At 35.4% G+C, this 16,979-nt stretch overlaps 1 protein-coding gene across 1 annotated transcript in view; it reads left to right on the top strand.

The window, feature by feature from the left end:
• The first annotated feature begins 9,094 nt into the window (after window positions 1-9,094).
• pard6gb (par-6 family cell polarity regulator gamma b) overlaps window positions 9,095-16,979 on the top strand; it is a 66,890-nt gene continuing 59,005 nt past the window's right edge. The window contains exon 1 of the mRNA XM_007228517.4: window positions 9,095-9,449. Within this exon, the coding sequence (XP_007228579.2) occupies window positions 9,378-9,449 (72 nt within the window). The 5' untranslated portion in view covers window positions 9,095-9,377. The remainder of the gene's footprint in view (window positions 9,450-16,979) is intronic.

Genomic DNA, 16,979 nt, shown 5'->3' with positions numbered 1-16,979 from the left:
AAAGACCAAGTCTCAAAAAGAGAATCTTTCTAAAAACATAAAGTAGAACCACTGAGAGGGACCCAGACTCAAAAGGAGAAGTTCTGGTATTGGTTTTGTTCAGGTTTATAAGAGCCACGGTGCTTTTGAAATAACCAGAATACATTCTACACAACAGCTCTCAGTTTGCACTGAAAAAACTACTATTCTTTGGTTCCAGCTGGGAACTAACTTTTAGAGTTTTAAGACCTATTTTTGGGAATGTAACAAACAGTTCAAAATAAGGTCCATGAACCGGACCGGAGCCTGTTCCACATTAGTGAAAAAGGGCTATAAAAGCACCCCAGACACAAAAGTAGAAACATTCTATGCAAATCAGAACCAATAATCATGAGGGAGAGAAAACAATAATCTAATGGAGAAACTCTCTACAAACAAAAGCAGAAGATTCAAGAAAAAGAAACTGAGAAGAACCAAGAGAAGTCAAAGCGAGAAACTTCCTAAACGCCCTCTAAGCTTAAAAACCAGACATTTGTAGAGCAGTCTCTGCTGTGCTGCCACTCTGAAATCCCATCTTGTGACTTTTAAGGTGGACAGGCATGACTGATGTCGGAGCTGCACCGCAGGAGCTCCAGCCTGCCTCCTTTCACAATGGCAATCACAGAGCTGCTCCAGTGTTGAGTTACGCCTGAAGAGGCCCAAACAGACCTGCAGCCAGCGCGAGCCCCAGGGTCATGAGGGGCCCAGCACCAGGACAGAGGCAGAAGGTCTAAACGCAGTCACAATGCTGCTCTACAAAAATGATACTATCATCGTTAACATCATCAGTGTCATCACCATCGTAATCACCCTCGTTATTTCCAAATCGGCTGAAAGTGGTTTTCCCGGTGTAGTGTTTCTGTATTGTGGTTGTAAGGCTTTTAGACTGGCTGTTGAAGTGACTCTACCTGGTGGATCAGATTTATTTTTCTCAGGCTAGTTACCAGAATGACTCTGCATCACAGTTTCATCCTCATCATCATCATCATCATCTTCATCTTCCTGACCATTGTTATTATCATTATCAACATCATCCTCATCAGTGTCATCCTCCTTGTAAGATGGTCAAATGTATCTCTAGATTTCCCATGGTAAGAACTTTAGCAATTTCTAAAGAGAACAGCATCTCTATTATTGCTCCTCTAGGCCCACCACTGCACTTTGTCATGGTAAAAAAGCAGACAGGGCAACAATTGCACAATCTGGGTAATATCTGTAAAATCACAAGCAGTATTTGTGCAAAATCCTGTAATGTTGCTGCTTCAGTTCTCAGATGCAGGTTTTGTGCCTCTCAGCTTGTCCAGAAATGCATGTGTAAAGCCTGCCCTATAGTGGTGTCTCAAAACATGAGTCACTCTTCCCGACTGAAGAGGGGAACCCAGGAGCAAGAACTATCAATTGTTCCGTAATATATATTTTGTATCTTTAAATTATTGTACTGGCACAGCAGGACTGACATTTAAACGGTACAACTGTTTATTTTAGTTTCCACATCATTAGTTCATCACACAAACATGATGAAAGGTCATTTTTATAACAGGAATTATATAAATATACTAGTGTATCTCAAAAAATTTGAATATCAATAAAAAGTTACCTTATTTCAGTAATTCAGTTCAAAATGTGTTCTATAGAGTGATCTATTTAAGCTTTTTTTTTGTTTTTCATGGATTACAGCCAATGAAAACACAAAAAAAATTATGTCTCAGAAAATTGGAATATTATATAAGACCAGTTGGTACTTTTGGCAGTGTGGGCAGTGTGCCAAGTCCTGCTGGAAAATGAAATCCACACCTCCATAAAAGTTGTCAGTAAGATATTGAACTTGATAAAATACAGTGGATTAACACCAGCAGATGACATGTTTCTCCAAACCATCACTGATTGCAGAAACTTCACACTAGACCTCAAGCAGTTTGGACTGTGTGTCTCTCCACTCTTCCTCCAGACTCTGATCACTTGATTTACAAACAAAATGCTAAATGTACTGATGATCAGTGATGGGTTGGAGAGTCATGTCATCTGCTGGTGTTGATCCACTGTGTTATATCAAGTCTAAAGTCAGTGCAGTTTTGTTTTCCCACAAAATCTTACAGCACTTCATGCTTCCCTCTGCCACTGACAACTTTTATGGAGATGTGGATTTCATTTTCCAGCAGGACTTGGCACACTGCTCACACTGAGAAAAGTACCAATTGATCTTATATAATATTCTAATTTTTGGAGACACTGATTTTTGGATTTGCATTGACTTTGAGCCATAATCATCAACAATAAAATAAATAAATAAATAAATAAATACATAAAGAAATATATAAATAAATAAATAGATGAAATACATCACTGTGTGTGTAATAAATCTATATAATATATGAGTTTCACATTTTGAACTGAAATACTGAAATAACGTAACTTTTCAATGATATGCTAATTTGTTGAAAGGCGTCAAATAATTAAAATAACTGTATACACTAATAAGAAGCAGTGTCTGGATCAATAACAAAATAAAGTTAAAACAATTCTAAACACACACGTTTTAAAAATAAAAGTATTTAACTGTTTGCAGCATTTTCATTTGGAAAGATATCATTTTAAAAGAGGTGTTTTTCTTCTTTTCTAGAATGAGAAGCATCTGGAGCTCATTGCTTTGTGCCCTCAGACCGGGAGTGGGCAATATAGCCAAGGGGCGAGTGAGCTTTTCGCCTGAGAAGGTCATGTCTAGATAGGTTTTAATGGAGAGTGGTGCTGGGGGTCGACCTGCTGAATGGCTCCGAGAGGCCCAGCTGCGCTCACAACACAACAGGCTCCATAATCCCCCTTTCCCATGAAACCAGGCCACGCTCCATCAACCAGCACGGTGTGCAGAGACACAAAAATAAACCTGTTCTGTTATTTTTAAATGTGAACCGTGAAAACCAGGGTCTTTGATGATCCGACTGCAGGACGGACTCACAAAGTCAACTGCACTCACCTTCACAACGCTCAAACACTGCATCCAAATACCTTCCATTAGGGGCCAATGGGTTTCAGTAGAGTTTGTGGGACATTGTTAGTAGCTGGGTTATTATCAGAATACTGTGCCTTTTGGCCCTTGTAATTTAAAATTACTTTTAACAAAAAATACTGTTATTTTTAATTTATTTAAATTATTTTGACTATTTATCACAGTTCTAAACATAAATACACAGCAATTATATTTTACTAACTTAATCACTTATTAATATATATACACAGTAAGAGCGAGGATTTTTATTGCCATTTAATGACAATGTGGTCAACATTTTTAGTTGAAAAAATATTATATATTTCAGAATGGCCTCTCTGTTTCAACAATACATTTTTAATTACCTTAATAATGCAAGTCCACCAATTCCTTTCATTTTCTCTCAAAAAATCTTTACTTTAAAAAATGGTTGACTGCATGTTCAAAAAATTGATATTTATGAGAAAAAAATCACTCCTGTTAATGGCACTCATTCCTGTTACTAGAACTCACTCCTGTTACTTTTTATGTTTTGAGTAAGAATTTAGTTTTTAGCATAGAATTATCGACAACATGAAAAGTAGCTAAATGGCAGCTATGCTAATAGCACAAGGACACTGAGCGCATTTAATGATTTTCCCAAAATTTGTATTTTAAAAATAAACAAATAACATCTAAGAATTCATTTAGGTAACAGGAAGGAGTGTTGAGACTGACCTTCTCAGTCAGAATTACAATAAGATCCAATATACAGAAAAACTAAAGAGGGAACTTAATTGTGGTCTTCTCATGATCTTCAGAAGAACCAGCTGATGTCACTTCCTGTTGTAGATGTGACTTGAAGAATGTTCCAGATGTTTCAGATAAACAAGGTAATGTGTTACAGTAACAGGAACGAGTGAAACCCAGGGACACAACTAAAATGTGTATTTTAACTTAAATATTATGGATTTATTGTGAAAAAAATTTTTTTTTTAATCATAAATGGGATTTGGAGTTTACATCTCTGAAGGATTTTAATAAATATATTTCACGGTAAAGTTTATAGTTAAAGTGGGGACAGATAACAAATGCTATTTCTTAGTGTTCTAAGTGTTTTTTATTAATGTTTTTAATTACATATTTTACTTTTGCAATTAGGTCCAACGTACAAGATACTATGCTTATTAATAAAATATATTTTTAAGTTATTTTGTGTGCACATTTAAAATTTAAATGTGTACACTGGGGACAGAAATTGCATGCATTCAGTAAAATAGCCCTTTATATATATATTAAATAAAAATATTATGATTATTATTTGCTGAGCATGCAGTACGTTTCTTCATTCCCTTGAAAAAAAAAACAGCATGAAGGTTGTGATCTCACTAACATCAAATGTTACTTTCCTAAAGGGCTAATTATCCCAGGATGGACAGAGTGGGCAGGAAAAAAAATTTGGATGTTTAAATAGCTAGATATTTTTGTGAAAATAAAATTCACAATTGAAATGCCTAAATTATAAAAACTAATATATTTATTTTTTTTAAAAAATGTTGCTACTTAACCATTTCTTCTAAATACTGTATTTGTAATATTGTGTTAATTCAGAGTAAACCTTAAAATGCATTGTAACACAGTGTGTAATGTTAACAACTATGCTGAGCACGCAAAAGGAATGTTATATTTATATTGACCAGTTAAAAAAAATAAGTTTTATTTTTCCAAAGAATAAACTGTTCCAAATCAGCTTAGACTTAATATCTTTGGAATACATTAACTTGTGTTAAAAGTTGAGTGTTTTATTTTGTCATGTAAAGTTACCACATTAAAGATATATTTTTTTGGACAATTAAAAACATTATCAAATGCATGAACAAATATTGTGACAATCCCTTCTGTCATGGTCAGACCCTAAACTGGACAGTACTTCAGAGCATTTATTGTGTTTTTTCAGCTCCTATCCTTCAGATGAGCTGCATGAAGAACTATATAACTGTTTTCAGTGGAGTAACACTGACATCTAGTGCTCTTTACAGAAGCTGAGCAAGTAGGGGGCGGGGCTATATGTACAACTACTCATCTGCCACTAGACAGAGAAACAGACAGACAGACAGATTTAATGATCGAAAAGGAGAATTAGGCAGTCAGTTGCAGGTTATAGGGCAGTTACAAGTGTAGTGTAATGCACAGTATACTGTAGTGTATAATATTTAATGTTTTAGTTTACAGTAATAGTTATGTTATTAGTTTGAGTATTGAACTTGCTGTATGCTGTTATAGAGTCAGTAACAGGTTAACTAACAAGGCAACAAGTTACATGCATAACATGTGATGCACTACATTATTTTATATCTCATTAAACATAGTTAATTGATGCAGTAATGCTTTAATTCATTACTAGACCATTAGGTAGCTCACCTGGTAGTCAACACCTACTTGATTAATTTTAAGAAATAAACATAATGACAGATACTAGATATTTTCTTTAGTTGCACTTAGTATCGTCCTTTAAGGAAACAACCGCAAACAAAATTGCTAAACAATAGTTCAATTTTTTTAAATAAGCTTGTCAATTTTGTAGAGTCTATATGTAAAATAATTGTAAAAAATAGCTGCAAGAGAGTTTCATTTAAAATACCACTAATTGTCAAGTACACTCTAAGACTGAAAAAAAAAAAATAATTTAGAAATTTCATATTTAAAAAAAAAAGATAATTTGTTGAAAACTTGAGTTAATTAGACTTAAAATGTTTAGGTACTATCCCTAAATTGTAAGTTTTTGTTAAAGCAATTGCTTTGTACAATAATCCTACTTTAAATGTTATTGTCAGGTAGTAAAACAGAACTTTCCATATCTAATGTTTGGAAATATAATTATATGTAAAAATAGAACATATTTATTTGAGTTCAGACTGTTTTTTGGTTTATAGTTTATTGCATTTTTCTCTATATAATTACTTAATTGGTTAATTCATGACACTCCTTTTTTTCTGTCGTCTTCATTTATAGCTTTCCCGTCCACTGTCCTTGTCCATCTTCCAGCAGCGTGACAATTGTCTTGTATAGTTAAATTGGCCCACATTTTTTGTACTTTCACTGCACAGTTTTTTTCTTACATATTCACATAATCACTGTGTTTGATATATTGTGCAATTGTGCATAAAAGTGCATAAACATATCACTCCAGTAAATATCCTCTTTTAAGACCTCCACTTGAGTAAAAGTACAAAGACTAGATTTGCCTTCAAATGTATTTAAATATAAGTAAACATAGTCTCTGTCTTATTTCACAAATCTTTTAATAGAATGTCATCAATTATCATATATTTTTTGGTCTATAAGGCTGACTGAAATTATTCCAAAAGAGCATGGACAACTCATCCAGGAGGTCACAAAAAAAACAGAACTGCGGGTCTCACTTGCCTCAGTTAAGGTCAGTGTTAATGATTCAATAATAAGAAAGAGACTGGTCGAAAATAGTATCCATGGGAGAGATCCAAGGCAAAAAAAAAAAAAAAAAAAAAAAACAACAGTCCATTTCAAATTTGTAAAAAATCTTGATAATCCCCAGGAATTTGGGGAATTTTGCTGTTTTACCAGACAATCCTAAACACACTGCACTGACACTTTACAAGAACAAATACTGTTTACAAACACTGTCACTTTAAACCGCACTGAGACACTTTGTCCTGTACTGCTCTAATTCCATTATCATGCTGCTATAGCAAAACTTGCACTCTGGACTTCATGTTGCTGCTACCTGTCTACTCTGCCTATATTTTATTTTTTTGTGTATTTATATTTATCTATTATGTTCTATTCTATTTTTATTGTATTCTTTTATTTTGTTATCTTATTTTATCTATATATCTATTTTAACAACAGCTCTTGGTTGTAAACTTGAGATCACAATTTCGTTACACCTCATGTACCACATGTGATGCGAATGACAATAAAATCTCTTTGAATTTTTTAATCCTTAAAGGAGAATGTCCTGCCATCTGTTCATGATCTCAAGCTTAGGCGTACTTGGCTTCTGCAGCAGGACAATGACCCAAAGCACACAAACAAGTCCACCTCTGAATGGCTTTAAAAAAAAAAATGAAGGTTTTCGAGTGGCCTAGTCAAATTCTGTGGAATGATCTTAAACAGGTGGTTCATGCTGGAAAACCATCCAATGTGTCTGAATTAAAACAATTCTGTAAAGAAGAGTAGGCCACTATTCCTCCACAGAGATGTGAAAGACTCATTGTCAGTTACGGGCTAAGCTTGATTGCAGTTGTTGCCACCAAAGATGATTTGGATATTTTTTTTCCTTTAATCTTTCTCTAATATTAACGTTTGTTTGATAATCTAAAAAAATATCAGGATGACAAAAAAGCAAAAACAAAAAAAGTCTGCAGGGGGCAAATAATTTTTAACGTCACTGTATATATATACATATATATGTATATATATACAAAACTTCCTTAATAGGAAAAAATGTGATGAAAACATCCATTATATTTGTTTGTTGACTTATTTACACTTACTGTTATATTAAATACGTTTATTTCTATTGAAAATAGAAGGTCGGTAACAGTAAAATCTGGAGAAATATTAGCCCCCTCTAGGGGACAGAAGAGCATTGCATGCTATTCACACCACCACTGTGATTTATTTCCTAATGAGCTTAGTTTGGCAAGTTTATTCAAACTTTTGCTTCTTATTTAAGCAGGAACATTAGTGTACTAAATTTCTAGCAATTAATTCAGATTAAAAGTATCTTAAACTAACGCATAAAACGTCGGCTGTTAGAACTTTGCTCTATTCTGATGCTGGTGATTTTCCGTGGTTTAACCGGTAGAACAGTTGGAGGCGCTGAGAGGACGGTGTTAGGGAGGTTAAGCTGGCGCCTTCTGGCCGCACCAACACAGTAAAATCCAACAGCTGATGTGTAAACATCACAGCACACTGGGTGGTGGGTGGTTTCACTCAGACCAATGGGATCATGCTCAGCAGTGTCTGGTAGTGTCTGGTTTGAGCCCAAAGGTAGGAAAGAGGAGCCTTAAATCAGAGCCAAGAAAATGTAAAATCATGACTCAACTAGAAAAAGAGAAATATATAATAAAAGAGCTTGAAAACAGTTAAAAAACAAACAAACAAATACTTAATTTCCAGTGAACACTCAATATCAATATTTAAAAACTAAATTATTATAATTCGAAATTAACCTACTAATAAAAGTATTTAACAGCTTTTAATCCACAAAAATCCTTTACTTCAATAAAAATAAATACTTTCTCACATTTGCAGTAGTTTATTGTTAAACGCAAAAATAGCACAAATTTTGTACAAATGTGTCTAAGAAAAAGTAACGCCGTATATTCCAGTTTGGCAGTTATGAACTTTAAAATAAACTTGTATTCTTTTTTTTAAAGAACCGAATTTTTTAATTACCGTCAGCAGGTGGCGCTACTGTTGGTATGTGCGGCTGCGATTGAACGTTTTTGTTTTTTTAACCACCCGTTTTTCGGACACACCACGCCCCCCGTGCTCTCATTGGCTACTTGGTTCAAACTCAATCCGCCCGACCAATGGGAGAGGCGAGCAAACAATAATAAATAAATAATATATTCCGAAAACAAAATAAGTTTCAAAAAGCGTAGCTTTTATATTAGTCTCACTTTAGTCATTAACAATTACATTTAATATATTTTTTTTGTATTATTGCTCAAATTTGCAGTACAACTTTACTAACTTTATATCAAGTTTCTTCTTGTTTTTTTGTTTTTATTTTATTTTATTTTTTTTTCATTGCTTCTTAATTTTGGATACCTATTTATTTGTTGTCATAATAAATTATTTATAATTCATACGAGATCACATTTATATTTATATACCATTTATATATAGATAACTGTATGCATAATGTTACTGCAAAAAAATGCATAAATAAAACAAACTTAGCTAAAATACTAAAGCGGCGTCAATGGATAGACAAAACCCCGCCTCCATCGAACCAAAGGACCAATCACAATGCCGAAGGCGGGATATTTCCACGAAAATAGCCAATCACGTTAAAGGGAGCGTTTTCTGAGTACGGGTACGGAGTACGGGTGTGAAGCCAGTTGGAGGAGCTGTGGCTGAGTTCATGGAGAGACACGGTGGTGATGTCATTCAGTAAAGTTAAAGTGAGTGTCCCTGACTGAGACGCTGCTTTTGGGCTCTGTAACGCTTTTATTTTTCTGTGAAAGTTTGCGAGCTGCGGTGTAGCGGACTCCCCGAGGACTTCATGCTCCTGCACACCGAGAACTAGTGGGAGTTTGTGGGATATAGGCGCTCGTCTTCTCTCCCTCGAGCCCCCGAGCCGAGGGTCGGGCTCAGTCTGGGAACTTTGGAGCTTCAGATCAAAATGAACCGCAGCTTTAATAAATCGCAGCCTTTACGGCCGCTGGAGCTGGACGCGGTGGAGGTGAAGAGTAAGGTAGGTCTGGAGGGCTTTGGGTTTAAAAGTACTGTGTTTACTCTTCTTAAAACACTGGTGAAATAGTGTTTTTTTAAGTAGGTAAAGGTGGGCTAATGTAGCTAGCCCCCATGTCAACTCACTAACCTAACTAATATTAGCTCTCTGCTCTGAGCTGTCCTCCACTGTGTGTCTTCTGACACTCAGTATTAGTGATAACTACTTTTCATCACATACCTGCTGTTTCTGAGTTAATATTTGGGGTGTTTGAGTTGTTTATGCTGCATCTACAAGCAGCCAGACTGCTAGCAGAGTAGCAACTAGTGCATCTAAATAAATAAAGTAAATTGATTATCATTAAAAAGTTACTTTATTTCACTAATTCAGTTAAAAATATGAAACGCATATGCTATATAGATGTATTGAACACAAAGTGACCTATTTTAAGAGTTTTTTTTTATTGTTGATAATTATGGCTTACAGCCAATGAAAACCCAAAAATCATTTTCTCAGGAAATTAGAATATTATATAAGACCTATTGGTACTTTTGGCAGTGTGGGCAGTGTGTCAAGTCCTGCTGGAAAATGAAATCAGCAATCTCCATAAAAGTTGACACCAGAGAGAAGCATGAAGTGCTGTAAGATTTATCTGGAAAACAAAACTGCACTGACTTCTGACTTTATATAACACAGTGGATCAACACCAGCAGATGACATGTCTCTCCAAACCATCACTAATCATCAGTAAATTTTGCATTTCGTTTGGAAATCAAGGGACCAGAATAGAGTGGAGAAACACAGTTCAAGCTGCTTGAGGTCTAGTGTGAAGTCTCTACAATCAGTGATGGAGAGCCATGTCATCTGGCAATCTACTACTGAAAATCTAAGCTTACTGTAAGTAAATGAAAGCGCTTTACTTACACAAATTAACAGTTTTCAGGAGAGAAATCTGTGTAGTTTAACACCCATTGCTCATTTTACTTTAAAAGTAAATGTTTTGCTTATATGGCAACACCCTTGTTCCTTACTATTGTCACCTAAAATGTGCCTTATGTATGGAAAGAGACCAGAAAATAGACTTTCATTGATGGTGTGCCTTATTATAGTCAGTATAATACAGTAGTCTAAAACAGCTCTTCTGACAACATCTCTCTCTTTAACTGTAAACTTGCTTTAACTGTGCAGTTTGGGGATTTCCTAGACTAGGAACACACACACTTATTGAACGGTTGATTTGAATCAGGTGCATGAGCAGGAATATCTCCAAAATGGACTTGAGCCTGTCCAAGAATCCCCTGGAGTAAAGGGCCCACTGTCCAGATGTCATGTAGATTTCTTCTATATTTTGCTTGCAGTGTGTATCTTTTAAACTCATCTGATTGTTTACTGAACCCTTTTCAAGGGCAGGTTTACAATCACTGGTCATCCTTTAGTGTTTGTCTATCTAGTTCAGGAGTGGCAAGGTCTTTTGAGATATTGGGCCACATCCAAATCTTTCCATTTTTTAAAAATAAAAAAAAGCATAACATCTAGAGATGCATGATGATATCAGAATTATATCACTATCTGTCGATAATTGCTTTTTTAAAACCGATACTTTCTCTCTACATTGACTGCACTACTACCATTGATTTTAAGCTCATTTTTATTTATTTTTATTAGCTTTAAAGTTATACCAGGGTGTCCATTCTCTCTGTAAGTTATAAGTATATATATCGGAATTGGCAGATAAATACATGTGTAATATTGAAAATCGGCATTGACATTGGTGCATCTCTAATATCATTCTTACACTATATACACAGCAGACAAATGAAAAAAAAAAGAACATAACTGTATCACTGACTGACTAACTACAATAATTACAGCCTCTGTCAAAGCTATAATACACTACATCCTATATCCAAATGTTTGTGAACACCCCTTCTATGCACTCAGCTACTTTAAATTACTCTCATTGCCGATAAAAATGTGCAAATGCACACGCTGCTTGTCTAGTCCCTGTAGAAAAGAATTGGCAGTAGAGTCAGACACTCTGGAGCAGATAAAAATGAACCTTTTGACACTGTGCCTAATACTAGACATGGACTAGAGGAGTTTAAATCCTCTCAGCATTTAGTTATGGTGCAGTGGGGTTGTATTCCCTGGGAAGCAGATACAGTTTCTCTTCCCCAAAAAAGCAGGATTTTTAATTTTTAATTAAATAATAATTTTTAATACCCTTGATTTCAGAAATAACAGTAAATGAGCAAGTGTTGTAATACTGTTGTCCATATAGTGTAAAACAATGCAAATTAACTTTATCTAGACCAGTTTCAGAGTTTGTTTTGACTCTGCAGGTGTGCATTGTGCTAGATATCATTTCTGTAGATCATTAAGCCCTACGTTAGTGAGGCAACAGTCAGAAATACTGTAATTAGTATTTTTTAAATGAATTCCCACATGGTGTGACACACCAAATGTGTAAAAATTATGTTGTGCATTAAAACACAGTGAAAGCTTTTAAACGTTAAGTGGACTGAGGCAGTGTTCTTACTAATTCAGAAGTCTCGCAGGTTTTAAATTGGTTCTGCTGTTAGGTTTGACTGTGTTTTCCCACATCTAGCTAAATGGCTGTCTGTGTGTTCATGCAGATTAGAACCTTGATCGGACCAGATCCAGCCCACTGTCTGTATGTTGACCTGCGTGATCTGATCTCTGTCTGTCTGCTGCATCTGTAGCGTATAGTTGATTGTCACGCACTCAATGTTTGGCCATTGGTTTTTATTTTAAATGTGTGTATTATTGCAGTGGAGTTTCTCTTCTTTTTTTTAAAGATTGTCTGTGGTAACTGTCACTGATTGTATGTTATTGATGTGGCATGGTTTGCAGGTGCCTCAGCTATCTGCTCATTCTCACCATGTAGAGGAAGAGGATTATTTTCCTTCTTCTGTTTCTTGCAGCAACATGTCTTTAATTGACTGATATTTCAGAGTAGTTATTTTTCACATTCAACATAGTATCTCAGAATAATCCGATCTCCAAATGATGTACTTGAATTGAAGTCATTATTTTGGTTGCACATTGCTTTAACAACTAAACTATAAACTATAATTCTAATAAAAATGTTTAGAATTCCTATATTTCTGACCAAATAGTTTAAGAGTAAAAGTAATGGCACCTCACATTTTGGTCAAAACTTTGTGTACACATTAGTCAAACACATTTGCATTCCACCACAGAGCTTAATGTTTTTGGACTGCCAACATTTATCCAAATCTTGTTGACACAGCAGTGTTTGCCATCATTTAACCAACCAAAATTTGGAAACTAACAAAATCCTGTGAACAGCATTGATAGAAACCACTTGATAGCAACACATAGCTTCACCTTAGAGACCAGTGGGAACCAAATTAGCTGTGCAAGTATCCTGCGTTTCCTTCAGGAAATGCACTTTTCCAGTTTTAATTAAAAAAACATTATTTTTCTCATATTTCAAAAGAATTACTTATTTTTAATAAATATATTAACCACTAAGAGCACAGGCCCATTTCTGAATAATGATACTAAATTCAAATTTGAATAAGAAAAAATCAGTAAACAGCAACTTTTCTTACTGTGGGCAAATAAATATTTTTAATAATTTATAAAAATCCTGATGTAACATAGATGAAACAACAACAACAAGAAATCAGGTCAGAGCTAGTTGTTGGAATGTAAAACATTAATTAAAGCATTTGAATTGTTCAAATGCTTGGAACAGTCTCGCAGAAAAAATAATAATAATAATTAAATTAACTAGTTTTGTCTGTAACACTAACCCAGCCCACCTACATTCTGGAAATAAGGTTATATGGGAAAAAAACACCTTCACACACTGTGCAGCTTTTGAAGGTTCTGTGACACATAGATGATCATGGGTTCTTTTGGGATAAAATAGTAATTTGAAATGGAACATCTAATTTTGGCATAAGCTTGTCGTTATTTTAAGTTATTAAGTCCAGGTTTTGGAAATGATAATGAATAAAACCCTATTCAATGTTATATTTTCCCCTCTTCTCTTCCTGGCAGGAATGGGCTTTCAGAGTTTATACACCTGCTAGTCTCTGTAGACAAAATGTGTAATGTTGTGGTTGTGGACGTGAAGGTCTTAATTGGTGGAATGTGTGGGCATAGTGCCCAGTCCTGGGTTGCCATTGTCTGATCAGCGCGCCGTAGTATTCAGCCATGCTCTAATTCATAACAGAGACTGGAATGCCTGCTGCTGGTGGCAATGAAAGGAGCCAGTGTCTGGCTCTGTGAAGACAAGAGGCACCCATTAAGATTCCCTTCTCTTGAAACTACATAGATAGTCCAGTTTCAATGATGGAGAGATGTGGATTAACCAGCTCTCTCACAGAAACCTGAAAGGGGCAGCACTTATTGAAGTGTGAACGACCCAACTGTTATTCTGTGTGAAACTGACTCAGCTTGTGGGGCGAGAGCTGCTGTCCTGATTGTTAGAGGGGCTGGACTGGTCATTTCTGCTATTTGAATATCTGCATTTTAAACAAATGTGTTTGACTATCCCGTTTAAGGTACCCAATTATAAACTGTAAATTTCCTGCACTGATGGGATGTGCCGATGTGGGAATTTGGGGGCCGATGCTGATATCTGATATCTGATATTAAAAATGCACATGTATGTATCTGCCGATATACTCATTTATAACTTAAGGGAGATTAGGCCCCTTGCTATAACTTTATAACTTTAAAAATAATAACAATAAATAAAAAGCAAGCTTTTATTTTTTCCGTTTTTAAGTTGCATGGCCAGCGTTGATTGTAGTATCATGGCCAGTGTTGTCTGGTTCTTGTCTGGCACACAATAAATATGTCTTTAAATATTGGTTTAAAATATTGGCAAAATAATTATAATTCCATTATTTTTATGTATGCTTATATTTTGATAAAACATACCATGCAGTTTCCAGTCCACAGGTGAAAACTAAATAGCCAATAGTAAACAAATGGCCAATTTTGAAGTCCCAGTTTTTCTGATGTGCTGAGAATGATTCAGTCCTAGCTAGTCTTTGGGAATGACTAATGACTAACACAGTGTAACAATTTATCAGTTGGTTTAGCTGACATTTCCAATGGTATTACAGCTCTGGAAGAAATTAAGAGATCATTTCAGTTTCTAAATCAGTTTCTCTGATTTTGCTCTTTATAGGAATATGTTTAAGTAAAATTAACATTGCTGTTTTATTCTATAAAATACAGACAACCTTTCTCCCAAATTCCACAATAAAAATATTGTAATTTAGAGCATTTATTTGCAGAAAATGAGAAATGGCTGAGGTTTTAGAGTTCAGAAATCAGTATTTGGTGGAATAACCCTTGGCATGTTCTCCTCCACCATTCTTACACACTGCTTTTGGATAACTTTATGCCACTCCTGGTGCAAAAATTCAAGCAGTTCAGTTTGGTTTAGTGGCTTGTGATCATCCATCTTCCTCTTGATTTATATTCCAGAGGTTTTTAATTTGGTAAAATCAAAGAAACTCATCATTTTTAGGTGGTCTCTTTTTTTTTCTAGAGCTGTGTATGATGTTGCTCTGCCTGCTGGCTCATGATGATGTCATGAAAAATCAGAGGAGACATGAATCACTTCTTTTAAGATTACAGAGAACAGAAAAAAATCTGTTTAGTCTTTCAGAGGATTAGAATTGATAAATAAGTGCTTAAAATGGCAACTTAACCAGGTAAAACCACATTAGAAATTCACATTAGGTTTGCTTTAATAAAGAAACACTTTAGGACCAATATTCCAATATATATTCCCACCCCCACCCTTAATCTCCCAATCACAGTTTCGCTTTTGCTCACAGATCCGCCCGTGATGACGGCAGGTACGTTTCGGAACATTGCTGAAAGAACACAGAGGATGTGTTGCTCAGCACACGTTCAGAGATTCCCTGCTCTGACCTCACTAATCTCCTCATATCACTGCAAACACTCTCTGTAGCGTCACAGGATGCCGTCATTGAGTTCCTGTCTCACTGGCAGAGGAAGCCTCTTGTTTTGAGAGAGACTGGTGGGTAGATAAGATGAAAACTGACGGTGAGACTGGAGGAGCCAGCTGTCTTGCTTTTGCTTGACATCCTTTATCATGAGCTGGTCTTCTCTTTATCCAGTCCAGTCCAGTAGTTATTGTTAAATACAATACCCTTTTTACAATACCATGGCGTATTGTAGATTTTTTTTTCATGTATAATAAAATGGATAGCATTAACTCTCCTTTCGTTCAAATTTAAGGAACAGCAACAATAATGATCTCAAGTCTTGGGTTTTAACATGTTTAGCAATCAAGAAGTAGATTATATTCTGTGTAATTGTGTACCACACTTAAAGGTGGTTCATCTATAAACATTATCACAATAATAAAAAATAAAAAAAATAGGCCCTAATTTTGGTCTACATTTTTTGTCTTTTAAAGCCTTGGTTGACACAATTGAGTGAAATTAACTTAAAAAGTATGTGTGTAATACAAATATGAATATATTCTATTTGATTCCAATATCATCCTGCACCCCTGTTTACACCCCTATTATCAAAAGAAAACAAAAATGTGTCAAATAGCAGTCTTCCAGTCTTCACAGCCTGCATCTCCTCCTCCTCCTCCAGCCTTTATCCACGTTTCCGGGAGACGTGCTCACAGACAGACAGTAATGTTGAAACTTGATAAGATAGGAAACTTAGGGCTGTTCAGCGTCATGGCAAAAAAAAGTCTCTCAACCAGAACATCTCAAACTAGAACATGTATAACGCAAGAACTCAGCCTGCCTGGACTTGTAAGGGGATGTGGGCTGCTGGGAACGTTGCCTGAGCTCTGTGGTTTTACTCAGGTGTTGATGATGATGTTTCGCAATGCAGGTATTCTTCAGTGAAGCTGGATATCTGGAGTCAGAAGCACAGATCATCAAACTTTGGATAGTCTACACATATGGCTTCAGTGTGAGAGCTTGGTTGGAATTATAGCCCCCATTACACTCCCATTATACACCAAATAATCCTTCTTAAAGGTTATTTTAGCTTATTTGTCATTATGTTTAAGACTTTGAAGTCTTTAAAAATGATTATAAAATGTACAATTACTTGATTAATTGCTAAAGTGACCAGAAGTTCCTTCATAAGTAATTTAGGTTGCAACAGTTAGCCATTTTATGGTATACTATTTATTTAAATGCATGATTATTATACCATGTGCAATTTCTTCTTATTCATATTGAATATGACAATAACAAGTCCTCCACTCCTCTTACAAACTACCTAAATTCACTCTAGATTGCTCTGGATATTCCCTTTAATGAACGCAGGTTACAGGTTCTGTAATTAATCCTGCTCAGAAACACTGTTAGCATTGCGGCTATCATGCTCCAGGCTGTCAATGCCAGCTGTTAGCATTGCAGCTAATGTGTTCCAACACTGTCAAGGCTGGCTGCTGTGTCCGTTAGCATCAAAGATTTTAATTGTAACTTCTGTGTTAACTTACCATATTTTTTGCACTATAAGGCGCACCAGATTATAAAA

This window comes from Astyanax mexicanus, chromosome 3 (assembly GCF_023375975.1).
Source record: "Astyanax mexicanus isolate ESR-SI-001 chromosome 3, AstMex3_surface, whole genome shotgun sequence".
Classification (NCBI taxonomy): Eukaryota; Metazoa; Chordata; class Actinopteri; order Characiformes; family Acestrorhamphidae; genus Astyanax; species Astyanax mexicanus.
This window is presented reverse-complemented; position numbering and strand designations above follow the sequence as displayed.